General features: G+C 44.8%; 1 protein-coding gene across 3 annotated transcripts in view; it reads right to left on the bottom strand.

The window, feature by feature from the left end:
• Window positions 1-25,098, bottom strand: part of TMOD1 (tropomodulin 1) — a 78,104-nt gene that overhangs the window by 31,122 nt on the left and 21,884 nt on the right. For all 3 annotated transcript variants that reach the window (XM_074361872.1, XM_074361873.1, XM_010952915.3), the window contains 2 exons: window positions 11,463-11,619; window positions 4,587-4,706 (listed from right to left, as the gene is read on the bottom strand). In XM_074361872.1, coding sequence (XP_074217973.1) covers window positions 4,587-4,706; window positions 11,463-11,619 — 277 coding nt within the window. The remainder of the gene's footprint in view (window positions 1-4,586; window positions 4,707-11,462; window positions 11,620-25,098) is intronic.

The following is a 25,098-nucleotide window of genomic DNA, read 5'->3' as shown; positions in this document are numbered from 1 at the left end:
ACTCAAAAAGGACTATTTTTGAACTCTGAAAAAGAACATCAAGTTCTCCTTTCTCTCTCTGCCTTGGCAGGGTTCATTCAGCTGGTAATTCCTCTTAGGACACGGAGAGATAGCGGTACACATCCCTAGCTTCTCCAGCTGCCAAGTGGCTCGGGGAAGGCGGCAGGAAGGCGTTTTCCTGCATCCTAGGAACAGGTGAGAGAAGCTGGCTCTGGCCCAGGACTTGGGAGCAGTTGAATCAACTGCTCCTGGATAAGCCACACCCTGACCCTCATAGAACAGGAGGAGAAGAGGTGCCTAAGGACAGGAAGGTACTCCAGAAGCCGGGGTGGTCTGGCTAAGACTGTCTTTGATAGTCACAGGTTCTGGGCTTGCCAGCTGCCCTGGGGTAGCCCAGGGGTTGGCCATTCTGAAGGGTGAGTCTCCCTAACCCCAATTCCTTCTTGGGTCCTGCCCCGCCTGCAGGGTCCCTAAGGTGAGCCAGGGTCACATCCCTGAATGGGGAGGGGAGGCACTGATCACACACGTGCCTACAGCTGACTCCTGGTGGCCTCCGAGCTACAACCCAAGGCCACGTGCCAAGGAGTTAGCACTGTCAGGGGCAGGTGCATTGCTCATCACCCACGCTCAAAACTTTTCATGTTTCTTGTCTGTCCTCCTCGTCACATCCCAGGCCTCCACAGTCAGGGTCTGGATCTGATTCATCCTAGCTATGTACCTTGACTCTGAGTGAATGAATGAGTGCATGAATGATGCACAAACAAGAAAACAAATGAGCAAGTGAGAGTTCACAGGTCTTGCTCAGTGTGACACATCTGCTGGGTGTCCTCTTACATGTCCCCATTGTCTCCAAGTATCAAGCCTGACGCAGGTGCACCTGCAAAGCAATGGCTCAGAGGAGCCACCTCTTCCCCAGCTCAGAGCCTCTCCCCCACTGTGTCCCTCCCTGGAATGGACCCCCCCCCCGCCCCTTCCTGCTCCCCTAGCTCTCCCCACTCTTCCTCCTTTTGGCTCAGCTTCGGTCTCAACCCTCATCTTGCAGCCCCACCACCTAACAAGCCCCCTCCTGCACTCTGCTCTTTTCCCTATGACACTCACTCGACACTCACTCTCACTTGTCCTTTCATGTTGGCCTCAGTGTTTGTTTAACAGCTCTGCAAAGGCAAGAACCCGGCTGTTCGCTTACAATTAGTCCTGAGCAAACGAAGGCTAAGTTAATGGGACTGCTCTGCCTGGGAGTTGAGTTGTGAGGACTAGAGATGACCCGATGACCCTGTGCCCAACACACCTCCTCTTCTTTCTCTAATGAGTCCTCCGCTCATGGCTCCAGCTACTCCCTCCTCGAGAAAGGCTCCTACGTCCCTCCAACACACCCAACACTCAGGCAAGTGTCCAGCCTCCATCGCCCCGGTCTCTTGTGGCATCTTTGAAACTGACTCACAGCAGAGCAGCTCTCCTCCTGTCCCCCAGGCACCCAGCTGTTTCCTGGGGCCTCAGGCCAGAAAGTCTGGCATCATCTCAGCCTCTTGGCCTCTAATCCAGCACTGGGAACAGCTGGACTCTCGCTGGAGCCACATCCCAGACACAGTCCACCTGGGCCCTTGGCCTTACCTGGGGCCTGCTTCCTACATCCTCCCATCCTCCCATCCTCGGAACACCACCGCCTCTAGGCTCAAACCCCTGCTTTCACGTGGTCTCTCCCAATACTCCTCTAGGCTCGGGTGTCAGTGCTTTAGCTTGACATCCAGATCCTTTCCTAATTCGGCCCTATCTGCCCCCAGCCGACTCGGTAAGACTCAGCCACGCACCCCCTCTCATCCCACTGCGTCCATTCCCCTGCTCTGGAGGGCTTTATCCTGGTTGTACTGGGAGGTGATGCTGCAAGTGGGCCCTAGAACCAAGATGCCTCCTGGGTTCCAACCTCATGGGCAAGGCATTTAATCCACTGTGCTTACTTTCTCCATCTGTAAAATGGGGACATCAGTAAAATGTACTTCATAGGATTGCTGTGGTCAATAAATGCAGCCAGGTATTGAAAGCAACTCCCATAGCTCCCACATAGTTGGGAGTCAACAAATGTTCTGCGCCTCCTTCCACTGCCACCTCTCAAACGCTGACATTCAACAACAGGCGTCCAAGGTTAGCCAGTTAACGCCGGTGTCGCCTTACAGCACCCCTCTCCTTTCCGGACATCGGAAGGGTATGGTATCATGAACAGATACTAATAATTAGCCATGCCAACAAAAATAAAGAGGAATGGCTTCAAGAAATCCACACACAGAAACGTAGCACAATATTGCTGTTCTATTTTGGCACAGGAACTGGCGGTTCCAACAGTGGAGTCATTTGATAATCCCTCCAAGCTGCCTAATGAGGAGAGTGACGTCATGCGGAGTGATTGGAGAAGGACCAGGACACCAGCAGCCCCCAGGGTGAGTCAGTGTGGAGATGCTGGACAACAATCATGTCACCCACCCACCTCCCTCCTGCACTGATTAACTAGAAGTCAAGGGGACCCTGCATCAGGGAGACAGTTCCGTCAAAATACACGAGCCTCAAGTGGGATCTAATATGACTTGTGTGGCTTTAGACAAAACAAATCTTGAATGGCCGAGCAAACCAGCTAAGCACCTGAGCTAAGTGCTTCGCTTCCACCCCAGTGAAATCCTCACTGCTTTGTCCTTCATAGTGAAAATGAACACCTTTCTCTCTCAGCCCTGACACCGTTGAAGCCACTGCCCTTTGTCCTTTCCCAAAATTCCTGCCTCCATTCAGGGTTATCTGGATGGAGTGTCTACACATTGGCTCTCTTCTTGCACCCCTTAGGTCCCTGAAACCTGGCTTTGGCCACCTCCCACTCCTCCCCCAGGAATGTTGTCAAGACTCGTGAACAACACCCATGAGAAGCAGGAGGGTGTGAGAGGCAGAACACAGCTGCGGCTGGCAGAGTCCCCTCACCTGGCCCCTGGGCTCACACACGTGAGTCTCCAGCCGGCCCAGAACCCTCATTCAGTCTCCCTAGCTCTTGCATTAGGTTCTGCCCATCTTGACTCAGTGTTTGGTTCCCAGCCCATCTGTGGCTGAATGGCCCCCGCTGTGGCTACTGTTACCCTATTTCCACTCCTTGTCTCCCAAAGGCTTCTCCCTCGGCTAGGGCCCTTGACTCCACCTGCAGCTTGATGATGCTAATGACACCCACCTCTCCATCTCCCCTTGTAGACCTCAAGACTTCCACTCCAACTGCTCCCACTTGAGTGGCCCACAGGCATCTCTAACTCCAAAGGTCCTAGACTAACTCTGTATTTCCCTACACCTGCTCCCCACCCCTCCACCCACGCTACAGCTGAACTGTGTCCCTCCAAAATTCACATGTAGAATAAGGAAATGTCTGGAACTATATTTGGAGATAAGGTCTTTAAAGAAGTGATTAAGTTACAGTGAGGCTATAGGGTGGATCCTAATCCAATCTGTCTGATGTACTTACAAGAGGGGATTAGAACACACAGAGGGACACCAGGGGACACTACACAGAGGGACACAGGGAGATATGGTCATCCACAAGCTGAGGAGAGAGGGTTCAGAGGAAAACAAATTTGTGGACACTTTGATCATGAACTTCAAACCTCCAGAGCTGTGAGAAAGTACCCTTCTGCTGTTTAAGCCACCAGCCCGTGGGACTTTGTGAGGGCAGCCTGAGCAGACTAACGCACCCACCTGCATTAATGGTACCGACATCCACTTACTCTCTGGAGCCAGATCTGGGCTCCTCTCTGACCTCATAGTCGACCCTGTGTTTCCCAACCCCTTCCCACTTGCCTGAGTCTCTCCCTACCCCATCCACTCCCCTTTCATCATCTGGCTGAGGGTTGGTATCCCCCAAGACTGCAGAATAATAAAAAGACCACTACCTGCCCCACTGGCCAGCGAGCACAGCGTGATGGTGTGCAGGCTGTGGCCAGAGCCTGACCCTTGGTGGGTAAGGGACACGGGCGAGTGGGGTAGGGACTAGATAGTAACGAGGGGACAAACGCAGGTGGCAAAGGGCCCTGGATATCAGGCCACCTTCGGGAGTTTTAGGTGTTGTTTGTGAAGATCACATGGAAATGCACAGGAAGATGGAGGGTGTTGTAAAAATATGGTATCTGGGTGATGACCTCAAAGCCCAGCTCTCTGAGCTGTTCAAAGTGGTAAAATCAGATGACTTGCTCTGACCCTCTGTGAGCCTCCCAGCCCTCTGTCTGCCCCCTCTAACCTCTCCTCCCAGGCAGCCTGGGCAGGATTGGATGCGATGGCTGGAAGGGGCCCAGGCTGCCCTCCCTGGGATACTGGCACATCCCTCTGGGATGGGGTCTCATGGCCTCAACAGGTGGTTCCGTGGTGGGATGAGCTTGGGTGGTTTTATCTCTATTTCCCTCATTTCGGTTTTCGATAATAGATTTAGATTAAGATAATAGATAATAGATTTCCTCTAGTCCTTATTAGAAACAGAGAGGGTGTTTATCTTATAATGAATGATCCAGGGCTCCCCTGCAAATGCGAGTCCAAACCTTTTGGAGGATGTGGGGAAGATCAGGAACACCTCTTACCTGCGATGTCACAGAGTTCTGCATCTGAGGCGTTGGCCAGGGCCTCCTCCAGCTCTGGCTCCAGCGTTACAGTTTCCAGCACAGGGTCCATCGGCTTCTGCTTGGGGACCCAGACCTTTCCTGAAAACACACAGGCTCCCATTACAGGGTGCCCATGCTGGGCAGCCTCTGGTGACAGCCCCAGGTGGGCTGTCCCAGAGCCCTGTGATCCCTCGATGCTGAGACTTCCTTAAAGCGTCTCCCTCTGGGGACAGAGACCAGACTTGCCCAAAGAAAAGGACTCAGAGATCTCCAACAAAGCACCCTTCACATTTGAAAAAATTAACTTTATAATTTGGTCAAGTGGGACTGCTTGCGATGGAAAACACTGGTCATTGGTTGCAACAATTTGTAAGTGGGGAAAAATACAAAAGAAAAATATAATAGAATGTCAGGGTCTGGGATACTCTAAACAAGGGTTCTGGCTTGAGAGAAAAATTCAGAAACATTTTAAAACAAAATAAAATGCACTCAGGTTATTTAAAGAGGAAGAGGGTGAAAATATAATGTCTTCTGGAACATCATATTTCTAAAGTGTCAGAGTCGTAAATGAACAACGGAGCAAACAGGCATGCACAAGGATGGCCAGGCAGCATTCACCCAGAGGCGTTGTTGGAGAAATTATGGGGCACTCACACAATGGCGTCCCAGCAGTTGTTAATATTAAGGATGATGGCGCTCTCTGCTTACTAACAAAGGAAAATGTCCGAGACACAACGCTGTGTTTTGAAAAAGCAGGTTTACAAAACAGCATGAATTATTTAAGTCCATTTATGAAAGATTGTACATGTATATATTTATTCTTACAACACGTATTTATTGAGTGCCTGGCACCTTTCTTGGCGCCAGGGGAACAGCAGTGAACAGACTGCAGTTTAGTGAAAGGAGACAGATAATAAACAAACATGTAAAGATGTCAGATAGCACTAAGCATCACAAAGGAAAACAAAGCAGAGCCAAAGTTTCAGGCTGGTGGGGTGGGGAGGGTGGGCTCCGCTATTTTGAGTAGGGTGATCAGGGAAGATGACCTGTGAGCTGGGACCTGACAGAGTGAGGAAATAAGCCCCCAGATCAGCAACAAGGATGCCCACTTTCACTGCCGCCACCCAACACTGTGCTGGAAGTTCCAGTCAGAGCAAATGGACAAGAAAAAGAAGTAAGTGGCATCCAGGCTGGAAAGAAAGTATAATCATCTCTTTTTGCAGATGACATGATCTTATATGCAGAAAACCCTAATGATTCTGCAAAAAAACACCCCCAAAAAACAAAAAACTAGGGTACAAGAATAACATACAATATGCATGACTGGGGACATTGTGCTGTACACCAGAAATTGACACATTATAAATTGACTGTACTTCAATTTAAAAAAAAAAGGTTAACATACAAAAATAAGTGGTGTACACCAGCAAAGAAAAAGCTGAAAGGGAAATTAGGAAGACAATTTCATCTACAAAAGCATCTGAAAGAATAAAATACTTAGGAATAAATTTAATCAAGGAGGTGAAAGACTTGTGCATGGAACACTATAGAACACTGCTGAAAGAAATTTAAAAAGACCTAAATAAACAGAAAGATACCCAGAGTTCGTGGATTGGAAGACCATATTAAAATAGCAATACTGCCCAAAGCAATCTACAGATTCAATGCCGTCCTTATCAAAATTCCAATGGCTTTTTTTTTTTTCGCTGAAATGGAAAATCTAGTTCTCAAATTCATACGGAATTGCAAAGGGCTCTAAACAGCCAAAACAATCTTGATAAAGAACAAAGTTGGAGGCCTCAGAATTCTTGATTTCAAAACTTACTGCAAAGTTAAATGGTGTGGCACTAACATAAGGATAGGCCTATCACCTTTTATCTCAAGGGGATAAAATTAAGGGTCCTGAAATAAATTTGACAAGGGTGCCAAGTCCACTGAATGGGGGAAAGAATAGTTTTTTCAAGAAATGGTGCTGAGACAACTGGATATGCACATGCAAAAAGATGAAGTTGGATCCTGATCTTACACCATAAACAAAAGCAAACTGGAAATGGATCAATGACTTAAATATAAATAGCTAAAACTATAAAATTCTGAGAAGAAAACACAAGCATAAATCTTTATGACCTTAGATTTGGCAACATATTCCAGATATGACAACAAAAAAAGTAAGCAATGAAAGAAAAATAGACCAATTGAACTTCATCAAAATTTACAACTTTTGTGTATCAGGGGACATTATCGAGAAAGTGTAAAGACAACATACAGAAGAGAAAAGAGTCACCAATGATACATCTGATAGGGTCTAGTATCTAGACTATATAGAGAACTTTTACAACTCAATAACGGAAAGAAAAACCATCCAATTTAAAAATGGGTGAAGGACTTAACTGACATTTCTCTAAAGAGGATATACAATTGCCTCCTGGTGTCCAAAGGGGATTGGATGCTCAAGCCTCATATAAAATGGCATAGTATTTGCATATACCCTACGTACATCCTCCTGTATACTTTCAATCATCTCTAGATAACTTATAATGCCTAATACAATGTAAATGCTATGTAAGTACTTGCCAGTGTGTCGTAAATTCAAGTTTTACTTTTTAAATTTTTCTTGAACTTTTTTCAAGTAGTTTTGATCCACCATTGGTTGAATCTGTGGATACGGAACCTGTGGATATAGAGGGTCAATTGTACATATGGCCAACAAGATACTCAACATCATTGGTCATTAGGATAATGCAAATCAAAACCACAATGAGATACCACTTTACAACCATGATAATGGCTATAAATCAAAACCCTAAAACCAAAATGGAAAAGAACAAGTGTTGGTAAGGATTTGGAGAAATTGGAGCCCTCACGTATTGCTGGTAGGAAGGTAAAATGATGCAGCTGCTTTGGAAAACAGTTTGGCAATTCTTCAAAAAATTAAATGTAGAATTATCGTATGATCCAGCAATTCCACTTCTCAGTATATACCCAAAAGAATTGAAAACAAGTAGTCAAACAAATACTCGTACAGAAATGTTCACTACAGCATTAATCACAATAGACCCAAAGTGGAAACAAACAAAATGTTCATCAACTGACGAATTTGAATATTATTTGGTAACAAAAGGGAATGAATGTGTCTTGAAAACAATATTCTAAGTGAAAGAAGTCAGACACACAAAGTCACATATTATATGATTTAATTTATGGGAGATATTCAGAATAGGTGAGTCCATAGAAACAGATTGGTGGCTGCCAGCAGGGGCATGGGGAGTAATGGTTAACTGAGTACAGGGTTTTATTTCAGAGTGATGAGAATGTTTTGGATCTAGATAGAGATGGCAATTGCACAACAATATACTAAATGCCACTGAATTGTTCACTTTAAAAGAGTTAATTTTATGTTATGAGAATTTTACTTCAACTGAAAAAAAAAAAAACTTGCTCACTTTGGCTGCTGATGAGAATAGCTTGATGTGGGGTGAGGATGGAAGCCAGGATATGGTGAAGAGGCTCTGGCAAAAGTCCAGGTGAGGTGATGGTGACCTGGACCAGAGGTGGGGAGGGGTGGGAAGTGCAAAGAGAAATGCCCAGAAGAATATTCACTAAAATGGGATCAGTGCCTATCTCTCAGCAGAGGGAATTACTTTGAATTACTTTGTTTTATTATTTGAATTGTTTACAGCAAAGATCAATTACCTATACAAGCAAAACAGACAACAAAGTCATCTGGGGAAAAATGTAACATAACCTTCACCAGAGGGGATCTGGAAAAGGGCAAAACAAAATGGCTAAAAAGAAAATGAACTGTGAAAATGAGGCAGTGACTAATAGGATGAACATTCAGTAAATATTTAAGAGACCTGTGGTTTATTATACCCCTACAGCAGGTATCTCCATGAGGGTGGTGACTCTAAGACACTACAAGAGGGACTCAGACTTCTTCCCTTCCTTCATCTCTAGTCAGGATGTGGGTGTGATGACTGGAGCTTCAGCAGCTAGATGAACCATGAGGCAAGGATATATTGCAAGGATGGCAGAATGAAAAACTGGAAAGGTTACTGATTCCTAATGCCAAGGAATATGTCTTACCAGCCCTGGAATGCCTATCTCTGCAGCTCTTCTAAGTGAAAGAAAACTAAATTTCCATCTTAAGTCTTCCTTATTTTGTTTTACTTTTCCCCCTAGCACATGCAGCCAAATCTGCATAATGAAAATATCCTGCATGGAGCTTTATTCTGATCCCCTCACTTGAATGAGAGTGAGTGAAAGTCCAAATTCCTCAGGACTTTGCACCAGTTTATGGCTCCTACCACATCCTGCTGAGACTTGCGGTGACTGGACTGCTATTTCCCCTCAGCTGAGGATAGCTCTCGGCCCAGCATGGGGTAAGTGCTCTGTAGGGCTGGACTGAATGGCCCGGAATCTGCCTGTTAGAGCTGGAAGTTCTCCTTCTCCACACTCTCTGTTGAGACCCACATTCATTCAATATATATGGACTCCAAAAGTCATCACGTAAATACTTTATGATGATGATGCTGGTGGTGGTGATGATGACGATAATGATAAATCTTTTAGGCTTCTCTTACGAAAATAGAATAAATTCTAGCTACCCTCCTTAGGCCAGCCTGGTTTTTCACGAAGGCAGTCAGGCTTTGGGAGTCTGGAAAGCTTTTCCCGGCTCCAGTCCAGGGCAGCATTCCGGGAAGAGGCAGCAGGATTGGTTTGTGTACTGCCCAGATTCCCTTCCCCATCCCCCATCTCCAGCTCATCCCCTGGGAGGGGGATGGGTACATGAGGGATGCCAGTCATGACTCACCACTGTCCACCCAGGCCTGCTGCTGTCTCTCTCACAGCCTTGGTTTCCCCAGTTTTCAAATGTGCAGGTGGGATAATGGGAGTTTTAAGGCTCCCTGAAATCCAGACATTTTATTATCTTTATCTGCTGCTCAGAAATCATACCTCATGGAACAAGAACCTTGCTTAAAACCATCTTGTGCTAACACTCTCAGCCAGGCACACCCAGCCCTGATGGTCAAGGTTCCCTTCCCCTGCCACCTGCTCCAGGATGCCTCAGACCACGCAGTTCCTCCAAAGCTCTATAATCCAGATGTCTCTCGGGCTTCCCTGACCTTCCAAGTTTTTGACAAAATCTAGACTGAGCTCCAGTTCCAGGCGTTGGGATGGCCTAAAGTCCTCCCTACAATGCTCACTCCTGCTGGCTCTGTCATTTTATTATTTATCAAAGTGCTACCCTGTGCAGCACATTGTGCTAATACAACAGGGATGCAGAGATAAAAGCCACAGACACGGACCCTTGGCTCATCACGCTGACATTCTTGAGGGTGAGGAGACTGGAAGAGGCTGAAAACAAGCAATTAACTGCCCAATTAATTAACTGATTAGAACAAATGCTTTCATTCAACAAACACTTATTGGGAGCCTACTACATGCTAGGGTTTGTTAGGTGCGAGGACAGAACCGCGAACAAGACAGATGTGATGCTCGTACTCACGGAGCTCATGCTCTAAGGAAGGCGCTCACAAGCTCCATTGTGCATTGATGTAATTTGAACTCACTCATTCACTCAACGACTCTCTACTGAACCCCACTGTATCCCAGGCCCTGTGCTGGGCACCGGGGGTTCTGTATAAGCAAAAACAGCTGAGTCCCTGCCTCATGGCGCTTTCAGGCCAATGTACATAAAGAGATAATAATAAAACAAGAATTGCTCTGAAGGACACACCCAGGATCCGGAGACGGAGAATAACCAAGGGGGAGTTGAAGGGATGGCATATCCTAAACAGTGTAGACAGGAAAGGCTTTCCTGAGATAGGAGACGACGGTACAGGTGAGACCGGAAGGGTAATAATAGCTAATACTGACAGAGCCTTCACGATGGGCCAGGAGCCATTGTAAGTGCTTTACATGTATCTTAACATATATAGAACAACCTCATAAAAATCTTGGGAGGCTGGTAATATTCTTTTCATCAGCTCATTTTACAGACAAGGAAATGGAGGCACAGCAGGCTTAAAAATATACTCAAGTTCACACAGCTAGTAAGTGGCAGTGCCAAGACCATGGCCAAAGGAGATCCAGCTCCAGGCTGTGTTTCTAACCATGAAGCCTCTTACAGAGGAGGGAGGGCCAGCCCTGAAGACAGCATGGAACTGACAGTAGGACCAGCATTCCAGGCAGAGGGTGTACGTGCAAAGGTCTGGGGTGGGAAAGAGCTTGGAGTGTTTGGGAAACAGAAAGAAGCCTGGGGGGCAGCAGCCCAGGGAGTGCTGGCAAGCATGATACAGGAGGACTGGAGAATGGTTTGGAGCACGAGGGAAGTCCAGCAGGGGCTGGACAGTTGGAGTGCCTCTCTGCTCCCTGAAGCCTTCTAGATGGCCGGCCTTAGGCTGGAGTAGAGATCTTGTAGGGACAGATGAAGGAAGGGAAGCTGCAGCTGCTAGACAGAGGAATTTTGGGGAAAGAGCAGGGATAGTCAGGGTAGGGACAGGGCGTCTTCTGTTCCTGGTTTGGATGGGACAGGCCTTGTTTGCGCCTCATGTCCTGAAATCATTTTAATAGTTCCTTCTTTCAACAGTATCTAGGTTTGTATGAAAAATAAAAGAGACACCCTAGTCAAAGGGGATGTAGGGGAGTGTTGCTAGTCTGCTTTACCCCCAAACTTCACCATGCTGACCTCCTGCCTCGATGCTTTTGGAGTTGCGTTTGTGACTTTGGACCCAGCAGGGATGAGGGCAAGGAGGCCCAGTCACATCGGGCCCAACTCAGGGCCTGGCATCCAGCTGGCACTCAACAGTGCACAGGGAATGATGTATTCAAAAGCATAATATTGTTCAGTACCTCGCTTCTCCCCTGTGTAGGGGACCAGATCTTCTCGGTCTTTAAACTCCTTTGCTTGCTTTTCCAAGTGATCCAAGAGTTCCTCCCTTTTAAAGGGGCCCGTGGGCGCCTTGGTGGTCTGATCCTTCTGCCTCAGGCCAGCAGGCAGCAGTGCATTCTACAGTGGCGGTTGGGGGACCGGTGACACAGAGAGAGAGAAAGAGAGAAAGAAAGCAGTCAGCTGCTGAAGATTCGTATTTCTCCAGAAACTCTTCACTGAACAACGGGGAGCTCGGAGCTCAGAGCTCGTGAATCAGTCCAAGTTGCTCATTTACATGTAAGGAAACCAACAACCCGGAGGGGCAGGGATTTGCCCAAGGTCACAGGCAGATGGGGCAGAGCAAGGCTAGGGCCTAGGTCTCTTAACCATCCCTGCTTCCCAGCTTCTAATGTTTTTAAAGGCAAGGGGGTGAGGGGTCAACTGACCAGGGGCTGAGCATAGACGGCGGGCACCCAAGAGCATATGCTGAGTGAGAAATATGATTAAGTTAGTGTTTGGATGCAGGAGGGTATTTACAGCCATTGTCTATAAAGTGTTTGGGGAAAGAAGCAGCCCAAGGGGGTTGAGTTAGGGCCCAGGGTGAAGAATCAGGCAGGAAGAGGCAGACCCCCAAAACAAGCAGGGAAAGCTGGGCAGGACTGCGAGAAGGGCCAGGCATGCTCAGGCTGCAGCCCTGGACGGCCCTACAGCTGCTGTCTACCCTCCTGACTGTCGTGTTCATGCTGCCTGTTAAATATTTTGACCGTTGCCCCTGGAGATGGGTCTCTCAAGAAAGATAGCACCAACCAATCACTGTGTTCTCTTCTTCAAACATGAGCAGGCTTCTAGGTGTGGGCTCACTACTAAAGCGGATTCCTAATCAGGGTGGATTTGAATCACATGGGCTCCACTTTCACTCAGCCCTCAGTGTTGTAGAGGTTCAAAGAAGTTCACGGTTGCAAGCAGGCTGAGAGATCGTCTAGTGCACACATGCTCCCTTCAAAAGGAAGCTGAGACTTTATTCAAGTGATAAAATTTTGTAATGTACCATAGCATAATAAATAGGTCACAATTTATAGCACAATAATGAAGGTACACCTGGTCCAAGTGGACTTAAACCCTTCCTACTTCTGAGATGGAGGCAAAAGACACACATGAATTGGCTCTTTAAAGTATGGCTTTTTCCCCAAGTAAATATTAGCTTCAGTGAAGAGTTCTAACAATTTTCCCAGGTACTCTCTAAAAGCTATATGACAAAAACACATCATAGGGACCAAACTATAAAGATGCTATAGAGAATTTGTTGTGTCCTGCATCTCTTGAAAAGAAGTATACTTCTGGGAGGGAGGGACAAATTAGGAATTTGGGATTAGTAGATGCAAACTATTATATATAAAATAGGTAAACAACAAGGTGCTACTGTATAGCACAGGGAACTACAGTATCTTGTAATAACTTATAATGAAAAAGGACATTAAATATATTTATAACTGAATCACTGTGCTCTACAGCAGAAACTAACACAACATTGTAAATCAACTATACTTCAATTAAAAAAACCAGAAGTATACTTCTAAGACTTGCCCAAATCTAGAACAAAAACCAGGGTCTTTCTTCAGATTAGGGGGACGGGGACAATCTTCAAGTCTGATCATTGCTCCCTCCTCACCCCTTGTCATTCAGGGAAGTCACGGAGGATACTGGGAAGGCTGATGTGGGCAGAGTCTCACCTCACTTCTTGCTGCACTCCTAAACTGGCAACATTGGAGGGCCATTACATCTCCAATCTTGGTATCAGCAAATGCATATCTTCACTCATTTGCACTCCAAATCCTTTCCTAAAAGCCCCCTCTGAGGGGGGAATGCTGTCAGGTATGTGAAGAGAGCTCTGTGCCTGGCACGTGGAGGGATAAAGCTTGGGAGGGAAATACTACTGTTCAGCTGCAGTATGATTTTTTGTACAAGAGATTTTACCTCTGTTCAACACCACAGTGCTGTTCCAACCACAGCAGTGGGTGCAAGATCAGGTGACAGGAGTGTGAGCCCGGCGCTGGGAGAGCTGAGGTGAGCAGGGCCCTGTACAGAGATCAGGGGCTCAGAGAGTGAGTGGTGCGGGTGTCCATGCAAATGGATTTAGGCCACAAGTCAGGAGGGACATTTGGGAGCTAGAGCGAATTATGAGAGGACAGCCAGTAGGTAGGAAATCAAGCCTTGACTGATTTAAGGGTGGGAGCTGAGAACATAAGTGGTGCCCCAGATGTCCCCATTTTCCTGAAGCAGCAGTCCTCAGACCTGCCCACTGTGACATGAAGGATGAACAAGGGTCCACAGATAAGCCATGCTTGTGGGCATGTCCCAGGTGAGCCGGGATTTCCTGTGGCTATTTGTGTGTGTCCACTCAGTGTAAGTACATTTACTGTAGCTCAACTGAGTGAGGGAACAGCCTAACTGGCCCACAAACGTCCATCTGTGATTACCCATAATGAGTCATCAAATTCTTTGTGACGTGCCAGCACCTCACAGCTGACCCCACACCAGGCTTAAGCCCTGACTTAGAGTAATGAGGTCACCAACTACACGATCAAGTCACCTAATCTCACTGTTCCTTCATTTCTACAGCTGTAAAATGTGAATAATTCCTGTCCCTCTCTCAGAATTGAGAAAATTAAATTCGATAATGCTCGGCACAGTGCCCGACACGGTGATCACTCACAAATTATTACTGACCACTGTTGCTCTTATTCTATAATCAGATAAAATCCCTTTTAACAGGAGATCAGTTACCCAAATATGTATGTTGAACGGGGGCTGTATTATCTAAATATATCTTAAAATTCAAAAAATGAACACACACACACACATAAAATGAATTAAGAATGGAAAGCAACTGTTTTCCCAATGATGCCCACAAGGCATCAGATTTTTGTCACTGTAAAGGATTTGGATGGCAGTGAGGTGCTGGGGTACATTCTGGCCTCCAAAAGGCTCAACGTTGTGTTGGGAGAAACCCACAAGGTTGTTACTGAGGGGAAAAGGGTTTGCAAACTCACATCTCCTTTTGAATATATCTGATAGAGGCCACTGATTTTCACATTTTTTTTTCTTTTTGGTTTTTTTTTATATCTATATGAGATGATGGATGTTCACTAAACTTATCGTTAATTATTTCACAATACATGTAAGTCAAATCATTATGCTGTACACCTTAAACCTATTCAGTGCTGTTTGTGAATTATATCTTAATAAACCAGAGGGGGAAAGTAGGGTTTTTCAATCTTGCCACAAGAAACATTTGGGCTGGATGATTCCTTGTCGTGGGGGCTATTTTATGCACTCTTGGCTGTTTAGCAGCATCTCTGTCTTCTACCTAATGGATGCCAGGAGCAACCCCTCTCCAAGTTGTCACAGCCAAAATGTCTCCAAACATCCAGACGTCCCCTGGGGGGGCAAAATCATCCCTGATTGAGAACTATTGTGTTAAACTGAAGCCCATATCATGATAATAGGGGAATAAAACTTTTTTTTAATGTATCTTCAAAATATTACTTATGTAGCATGTTAAAACACAGTTTCATTTATCTTCATTGAAAGCAGTTGATTTTTTTAAAAGGCAAAAACATCAAAGGCCTTTTCTAACAATTCTCAGCTTATTGGATTTTTAAAGTAAATATTGAAAATATTAGCCTCGCTAGTTTATTTTCATTCCATTAAGTGGTATGTTTAGTGAAATATAAGATGATTTCCAAGTAAAACCAAAGATAGTTGCATATTTTTAAACTCATGATTATTTATCATTTTAACTTGTTTTCAAAAACAGCATATGAACTCACATGGTATACAAAAATTAACTCAAGATAAATCAAAGACCCAAATGTAAGAGCTGAAACTATAAAACTTTTAGAAGAAAACACAGGCATAAATCTCTGTGACCTGGATTAAGCAATGGTTTCTTAGATATGATACTAAAACAATAAGCAACAAAAGAAAAAATAAATTGGACATCATCAAAGTTGAAAATGTTTGTGCTTCAAAGGATACTATCAGGAAAGTAAAAAAACAACCCACAGATCGGGAAAAAGTTTTTGAAAATCATATTTCTGAGACAGCTCTAGTATGTAGAATACATAAAGATCTCTTAAACTCAAAATATAAGACAAATAACAGAATTTAAAAAGTGGGCAATGGATCTGAATAGATATTTCTCCAAAGAAGGTATAAAAATGGCTAGGTAGCACATGAAAAGATGCTTGACATCATTAACCATCAGGGAGACACAAATCAAGCCCAGAATGAGATATGATTTCACACCCATTAGAATGGCTATAATAAAAAAGACAGATTAAAAACAAGTGGTGGCCAGAATGTGGAGAAATTGAAACACCCGTACACTTCTGATGGCAATGTAAAATGGTGTAGCCCCTCTGGAAAACAGTCTGGTGGCTTCTCAGAAGATTAAAAATAGAGTTATCATATGATATAGCAGTTCCATTCCTAGGTCTATATCCAAGAGAAATAAAATAATATGCTCACCCAAAAACTATTACATGAACGTTCATAGGTGTGTTAGTCACAATACCAAAAAAGTGGAAACAACTCAAATGTCCGTCAGATGATGAATGGATAAATAAAATGTGGTATATCCACACAACGGAATACTATCTGACAATAAAAAGGAATGAAGTACTGATGCAGGCTACATCACAGATGAAACCTTGAAAACATCATGCCAAGAGAAAGAAGCCAGTAACAAAGGACTGCACACTGTCTCATTCCATTTACATGAAATGTCCAGAATGGTCAAATCTATAGAGACAGAAAGTAGCTTAATGGTTGCTCAGAGCTGAGGATGGTGAGAAACAGGGAGTGACTGCTAATGGGCACAGGTTTCTTTTAGGTGATGAAAATTCTCTAAAATTGATGATGGTGACTGTTGTATAACTCTGTGAATATACTAAAAAAATGAATTGTACACTTTATTTATTTTTGTTTATTTTTGGGGGTGAGAGGTAATTGGGTTTATTTATTTATTTTTAATAGAGGTACTGGGGATTGAACCCAGGACCTTGTGCATGCTAAGCATGCATTCTACCACTGTGCTATACCCTCCCCCTGAACTGTACACTTTAAATGGATGGATTTTATGGTATGTGAGTTATATCTCAAAAAATGTTATTAAAAATGGACTAGGTTATCTAGGGAAAATGATAAAAAAATAGCTAATGCAATGCCAAGGACAGGGGCTCTTCATGTGCCAGTGGCCAAAGCTGATACTGAGATTGGCCAGGCGAGAGCTGGCCAGGTTTAAAATGATGTCCTGTTTTACAGAGTGAGGTGCTGTATAATGTCAGTTAGTCACAGAGGAATTAAATGGGTAAGAAAATACTGCCTTGGATCTCTCATAGGACTATTAGAACCTGAAACTGACTTTGAGACCCAGGCTATCTAAGTAGTGAAAAAAAATGTTCCCACAACTATTTTGTTGTCAGCTTTGACCAGGAGAGTATTTGTTGAACATGTACATGTAGAAATGTATCTTTCATTTCTTTATTTCTTATTCAGTCAACAAACGTCCATGGAGTGTCCAGGAAGTGTCTAACACAGAGGGTCAGGAACCCACCATGGGCTCTCTAATTTGGAGAAACCAGGGAGATGGAAGGTAAATGGGGGAAATGGAGTAAAATGAGAGAAAAATCAATTACAGCATGTCTAGAAAACAACGTATTGTTTTAGCCTCTAAGGTTAATCAAGATCCTAAAGAGGGCTCCCCTTTATAGAATAGCAAAGATAGTCGGTAACTAGCCTCTACATTGCCTGAGAAGGTTGTGCACTTCCATGGTTCCTGCAGGTAACTGGAATCATCTACCCTTTAAGGTACTTAAGTCTCATTCTCCTAATCTTAATGTCTGCAGGGGGAAATTTATTGGGCACATGGTCTCTTTATAGCTGTTCAAAAGGAAGCATCAGTCTGGCTCCTCCAGGACAGCTATCGGTTCTGCATACGAGGAATCTGTATTGACATGCACACATCACAAGTACATCTTCAATCCAAAGATCAGTGGTTTAGGGGTGAGATTTGCTTTGGGAGACAGCTTTGGTATAAAGAACTCAGAGCAGGCCTTGGGGTCCTTACTTACAACTAGAAACTTACTTGTGTGAGGAGGGCAGTGACTGATGCCTGGGTGATCTCATTATTCTCTCCCGACGGGAAAGTTAGTGTTGGTTATAAGGAAGAGGAATTTCCAGACACTCTCTGATCTTACCCTAAATATAAAATTATAGCTGTTACTCTCCTGGGACTGGGGAGGACTGTGGCACACTGGAGCTTTCTTTCAATGCCCCCACACTCCCCAGCTCCAGCTAATTACTGCTGTCTAAGAATGTGGGTGGTGTAATCTGCTCATCTTTATGTGAAATTTCTTAATTTTTAAATATTGACCCATGATCCAAATATTTTAAAAACAATATTCAGGCCAAATAAAACACATTTGCAGGCCATGCTGCCACCTCTGATCTGAGGTTCCTATCATCAAATCTATTATCATTCCTATCATAAATCATATCCTAAAATTCCAGGTAGAGAAAGTCAAGGTATTCATGCATTTATTCCACAAATATTTACTGGATGTCTTGCCCATTTCAGGCTCTGGACTAGAGGAAGAAAGAGGTATATACATGGGTTTTTTAATTTAGAGGTTTTTAAAAATTTTTTAAAACAAATTAGGAGTTTAATACATTCTTGGAAATAATCATGGGGGTGGAAAACTAGGCAGTCTCTTTCTGTACTTCCCTAGTTGTGGTTTTTTAAAATGGTGACTTCCTTTTAAATGTTGTAAAATTAAAACAATGGATGTGCAGCTTGACAAGTTAACATCTTAGTCTAATTTTCTTACCCAGGGTCTGGAGTCCAGCTGCCCAAAGGACAATGGAAACTTTGACAGATCCTCAGCTGTGCTGTTAGGAGCTCTAACACCCTGCAAACAGGTGCAGTAAGGCCAAATATTAAGTATCTGCACAATTATCACTGCTATAGATAGTTGGGGCTACGTGAGAAGCCATCCCGGCTAGAACTATGGTGGGCTGGGTTAGCAGTGCACACATGCACAACACGTGCACACACAGGCAACATATATGTGCACGTACACACGTGCGCGCGCGCACACACACACACACACACACACATACTCACAATGTATTAAAAAGACCCTAGACCCTGGGCAGCCCAGAGCTGCAAAGCCCTGAGAGAGCCACCAGGCCAAATCTTTCATTTTCAGTTGGGGAAACAGGCGGAGGAAACTGTAGTCACTTGCCCAAAGTCACACAGCTTGTAAGTCACACAGCCAGGAAGCCTGAGCTTAGATGACATGGTGTATAATTAGCATCTCAAGGATCAGTATGACTGTCTTCAGACTGGTGGCTTATCATATGTACAGTGTCCTTTAACCTGATTCTTCACAGTGACAAGAAAAAAAAAAGCAATTTTATCCATTTTTCTCCAATAAATCAGCTATGTCTAAGAAGAAGGGAATGCAAAATATGTCCCCTTGGTCTGGGCTCCAGGAGTCCTGGGTTTCTGTTCTGTGGCTAAACCACACACAACACCTGAGAAGAGGGCGGACCATGTGGCACAAGCTCTTTATCAGCTGTTGGGAGCAGCCGAGGGCCAGGGAGTGGAACGGCCTTGCTGAGGTCAGACGCTGGACTCAGAGCCTGAGACTCTTTCCTTCCAAGCCACCAAAAACTTTCCATCCCAGCTGAATGCCTTCTTCATCCTATGGGCACCGGCCTTGTTTAAGCCGTGGTGTCTCTTGCTGGGACCATCAGACTAGCCTTGGGCTGGTCTCCCTGCCTCAGGCCTCTCCATCTTCACCCCTTTCCCCTTCCATCAGCCAGACAGACCGTACCAACTTGTGAATATGACCGGGTCACTTCCCGACACACAAATGCCCAGCACCTCCACTAACCTACAGAATCACGACCAAACTCATCAGCCAGGCATGGAGAGCTTTTCATGATTTGACCTCAACCTACCCCCGATCTTCTCGTCTTTTAAGTATTCCTTGCTCCAGCCACTCCAGGCTGCTCCACATTCCGCAGCCGCGCCCCACACTCTCACTCTGCCAGGGCATGGCTCAGGCTGTGCCCTGTGCCTGGAATTCCATCCCTCCTCCTCCCTGGTGGTCATCCTTCAAAGCCCTTTCTTTGGGCACCCTGTCCAGCCTTTGCAGTGCTCCCCTCACTGATCTGGAGATTCTCTTGCCAAACTCCCTGAGGCATCCTGCCAGTTCTTATGTAATGCCCATCCTAATTTGTCCTGGAGCATTTATGCCATATCCCCCGCCCAAGGAGACTGAATGCCTCTCAAAGGCCAGCTCGGATGTATACTAGTATTCTCTGAATCCCCAGCACCAAGCAGTGCACACTAAGAAAATGTGTTCTGAATTGTCCAGAATCACACAGCATAGATGCTCCAGCTGGGAAAAGATAGTATTTCCTGAACACCTTTCAGGTCAGCATCACACTTGCTGCCCTGAGCTGTTTGCTGGGCAACCCAACTGCTGCCCCAAGAAAGTTCGGGGAAGGGAACAAGTTATGAAGGGTGCTAGATGGAGGTGCCCATGATGGGACCAAAGTTCACAGATGGAGGTGTTGGGAAATGCCAAGCTAGAGGGCAAGATATTTGTAATATTTTCTTTGGGGATTTGGATTTAGTTAAATTCCTATCAACTCCTTTCACTCCTCCTTGGAGCTTTCAGTGGCGCAGAACATCAGGCTATCAAACTGGCAAGCCCACAGTGACAGACTTCAAATTGTCCCCAATATCATATCTCCCTTGTCTGGTAATAAAAGCACTCCACTCTTAGCTGAGCACATGGCCACTTGGATTAAAGACTACATTTCCCAGGCTCCCTTGCAGCTAGGTTGAGTCATGATATAAGAAGTGTCCAGTGGCAATTTCCAGTAATCTTCCTTCAAAGGTACTTGAATAATAGCTTTTCTCCATTTCTTTTTGCCCCTTTCCTCCAATGCCTGGAATGCACCTATCATGGCCACCACCTTAGACCATGAGAATGGGGGCTACACCTTAGTGATGGTAGAAAGATGAGCTAAATGGAACCTGGAACTCTGGGGATCTGGGGGAGCTAAGCTCCATACCAGCCCTGGACTGCCCACCTCTGAGCTTTCACTTGAGAGATGAATAAACCACTCCTTAAATCATGTTAGTTTGAGTCTCTGTTACTTATAGCACAAACTGCATCCTAACTGGTAACCTGGGTTCTCATCCCAGGGCTCTGAGGCCACAAACAGAGTACTGGTGCTCTTTGACTTTGAATTCCCTTTCTGTAAAATGGCCAAAAGCCCTTTTAGCTTGAAACCTTGGAATAAAGGCTTGAACTCCTTATTAGAAACAGATTACAAGAGTCAGTTTTTTTTTTTACCATAAGGCATAATTGTTCACTTCTATTCAACTGAACAGACACTGCATTATGGGGAGATTCTGTCAGGGTAACTGTATCTGGTTGTGCAATTTGAGTACTGCACAACTCCAAGGGCATTATTTGTGCTCTGGTTTATGTGAATAGTGGCTTCCACAGTTGTGCAGTGCACTGCTTGCACAACTGTACTAGGCTGCCCTATATATGTGGTGGTACAATGTGGCTTCAAATTTCAAGACCCTTAGATTATAGCAGGCAAATCATATATTCAGGTTCAACAAACATTTATTAAGCACCTATTATGTGTTAGGTATTGGGCTAGGTGCTTTTCATCTATCTATTTATCTATCCATCCATCCAAAAATCTGTTGTATGAACATTGCCAGAATTGGAAACTGGAAGGTCTATAGTCCAATCAAATGCCAAAACTTGGTTGGTTTTGCCTGTATATTTAAATGAGTTGCTGAGAGTTTCAAATAGGAAAGTTGCATATAGAAATGCAGATTTCCAGCATCTCTTGAAAAATTAGATGATCTGGCAATATTGGGAACAATTGATGGAGAGAACAGCAAGTGCCCCTTAGTCAAACACAAACTCTCTCGTTTGCCTCAGTCCCCACCACTCCCTATTGTCTCTGACAAAGATACCAGGAAACTTGTTATCATTGGCTCTGTTGGGTTAGGGTTAACATGTATCATTGGCTCTGTTGTTTCTTCCTGGAAGATGAAGTGGTAAGTGAAAACTTTCTCATGTCCATATCTCTTTCAAGAGAGGAAAAGTAAAAGATGACCCATGATGGCCATGTGCCTTCAGAAAACTGGCCCATCTTCCTTCCTTCATTAAACTACCTACTTGAGGTGGGTGCTTGGTTGCTGCCTGTCAAGTAGAAAGAGTCAACTAGAGTGGGAGAGATGGGGAAGAAGCCGGGGAGGTGGGAAGGCAGGGCTAAAACTTTATCTATGGTGATTTTTTTTTTCTTTTTAAGAGTGATCTGAATCAAATAAGGCAACATTTTTACATTTGTTAAAATTGGATACAAGGAACATAGGTACATTCTGTACTCTACTATATGTTTTACTATTTCCTATTAAAAATGTCAAAATCAAAAAGGAAACTGCTCAGTGTCTTCAGTGGGGAAGCCGCTGTGCTGGGGGCCTGGAGGGAGAGGGTCAGGAAGGCTTCCCAAGGGAAGGGTGGGGAGATTGGGCCTTGAATAATGGGAGGATTCTGACTTGAGAATAAAGGACTCCAAGAGGTCCCCCAGCAGCAGAGGCAGGGAGGAGGCCATTCTGGGGAGGCTGGAGGCTGGTCGGGGGGCGAGGCTGTGGGGTAGACAGAGTGCTGGGGGAGGTGGTCATGGGGCCAGAAGACAGAGGGTGGGATGGGGACACTCTGACACCTGGCCTCACTCGCCCTCACCCCGCCAGGCCCATCCTTGGCTCTGTGCATGGCCGGCAGTGTTTCTAAGGATGTGTGCCTATTTTTAGAGCAGATTTATTTCTTTCCATTTCAACTGTTTACTTCTGTCCTGGGCTTGTGAATCTGCCGGTTTGTGTTAAAAGGGAGAACCATGGCCTTGTGGACCAAACATGGCTGCATCCTGCATGGACAAGAGCATCCTCAGGCTTATGTATGTGATTTGGGGCAGAAGGAGGGAGGATTTTATGATTTTGTGGAGTCTGGTGGGAAGCCATATAGTGTGACAGGAAGTCCCAGGATTTTGTCCTGGTGCTGTGGCTGACTTGCTATATGACTTTAAATAAGTCCTTTCCCTTCTCTGGGCTTCAGGATTTTTATTGTTGTTGTTTTGATTTTTCATTACTCAAGTGGTGATTACCTCAAAGAGTTGGTATGAGGATTCAATGAAACACATAAAACTCGGGGTGAATGATGTGTGCAGGAGGGACCCTGTAAATCAGGGTCCTTTACCTGCACTGTGTCTGTATGTGTGGGGGTGGGGCGGGGGCTGGATTGTCTCTAAATGTCCCTCTGACTGAGATTCTCTAGTTCCAGGTTTTCTCCTCCATTATTTCTCCCTGCAGTTCACGGTCCCTTGTTCTCAGAACTCTTGACACATTATGGGCTGAGGAAGGCAGGTCTGCCTGAATTCAGTCTATCACCTACTAGCTGTGTGATTCTGGGCATCCACTTCTTAGAGTGGTTTTAATGCCAACCTGTGAGGATCAATCTCATAGGATCCTCATGGAGATTTTATGAGATGATCCCCATAAAACACAGCACAGCACCTGGCATGTAAAAAGACCTCAAGAGAAAATAGTTGTACTTTTAAAATTATTATTATTATTATTATTATTATTATTATTATTATTATTATTATTATTATTATTATTATTATTATTATTATTAATTTCAGGCCTTGTAGGGGGCCTGTTGTTTTCAATTGTTGTTTCTGTGATGTTATAATGTGTCACAGATTCCCAACAGCAGACTGCAAAATCAACACGTAGGACCCAATTTCTTTATAAGTTTGGGATTATCTCTACCATTTTCTCTCCTGCAAATATTTCGATCCTTTTACCAAGACACTAAAAAATATTATTCCTTTTCCCCAAAGCCTCATTAATGAGTAACATTTAGAGTTAAATTCTTTGTGTTGGTGGTTTCTTTCTTGTTTGTTTGTTTTTTCTGATTTGTCTTTATGGTGAAAATAACAACTTCAAAGGAAACTGAATCAGAAAAAACAATTTGCAGATAATTCCCCACTCTGTTTTCTGAGTCCCTTCCAGGCCTGGTCCCACACATGCTTACAGAAGGTATTAGTTAACAGCCCAGGCTACTGGATCATGGCTGTCTGGGCTGGAATCCCAGCACCACCCGTGTTGCATCCTGGGCAGTTTACTTCTTCATCTCTCTAAGCCTCGGTTTCCCCATCTTTTAAATGGGGCTGATAACCAAACCTCTAGGAGGACTAAAAGAGATAACCCATACAGGGCTTTACCCCAGTAAATGTCAACTATCTACCGATGCTATAAGAACTTGTACACTACCCTGCCCGAGTCACAGTGTGACTTGTCATTCTCAAACGTCGCTGTACATTGCCCATTTTCCCCATCGCCTGGTACAAAGGCAGTCTGAACCCAGGAGCTGGCTCAGCTTCAGAGCAGCGTCTACTTAACTCCAGCAAGACAAGAAAGGGCAGATCCTCTTGGGGAATCAGTCAACAGCAGATACTTTTAGCACATGGAGCATTCCTCTCCCGTGGGAGTCCAAGTGCAACAATCTCATGATAAGCTCGAGTTTTTCCAGGCCGCGGACTAAGAGAGAGAAAGTTTCGGGGACTTTTTTTTTTTTTTTAATGTGCACAAGTTTGGAATCACCTGCTGCAAACAAAGCAGCTTTCCAACTCCGAGTACTCTATTCTGTCACATGACACTGGGGCTTAACAACTGCATCGCTGAAAACAGAACCCCCTGAAATGTTACCTGTTAGTTGAATTCAGGTCACAAGACTGCCAGGAATTGCTCATACAGAGATGGTTAGAGTTGGAGGTGGTGTCAGAGGGCACTTAGGCCCACTGTGTCCACTTTGCAGGTAGAGAAACTGAGATCCAAAGAGGGAAAAGCACGTGCCTAAGTTGGGAGCAGAGCCAGGGGTGAACCAGTACTTCCGCATCTCAGATTGTTTCCAGGAAGAAAGGGGAATAATTTTGTTTACAGCAACCTCTGCTTCCAACTATAAAACCAGAGCACATTGCGGCTCAAACTATCTTCTTGAAGACCCCTTATAGCAGCATGGCTAAGATGTGAACTCTCAGAACCGCTCAGGGCTCTTCCACTGCCTTCTTTTAGTTTCTTGGACAAGTTACTTCAACTCACAGTTTTCTTATCTGTAAAATGGGGATGATAACAGTGCCTGCATCATAGGATTACGATGATGGTTGAATGAATTATTTTCAAAGTGCCTAGGACAGTGTCTGCACATAGGAAGTGCCCTATAAGCACTTGTTAAACCAGAATTAAAACAGAAGTGTAAAGTATTAGAGAGAGGGCAGTGGAGCTGGGTCCTGGTCTGGTTCTGTCTGGACATGTGGCCACAGCAAGTTCCTCTCCATCTCTGGGCTCAGTCTCTGCTCTGTAAGTTGGAGGGCTGGACACCTGCTGGTCTCTGCATCCCCTCCCAGCCAGCGGCTTGGAGGCCTCTCGTGGTCTGCATACCTTGGCCT

The sequence above is a fragment of the Camelus bactrianus genome, chromosome 4 (genome assembly GCF_048773025.1).
Source record: "Camelus bactrianus isolate YW-2024 breed Bactrian camel chromosome 4, ASM4877302v1, whole genome shotgun sequence".
NCBI classification, from domain to species: domain Eukaryota; kingdom Metazoa; phylum Chordata; class Mammalia; order Artiodactyla; family Camelidae; genus Camelus; species Camelus bactrianus.
The sequence above is the reverse complement of the archived record's forward strand: the minus strand, read 5'-3'. Positions and strand labels throughout refer to the sequence as shown.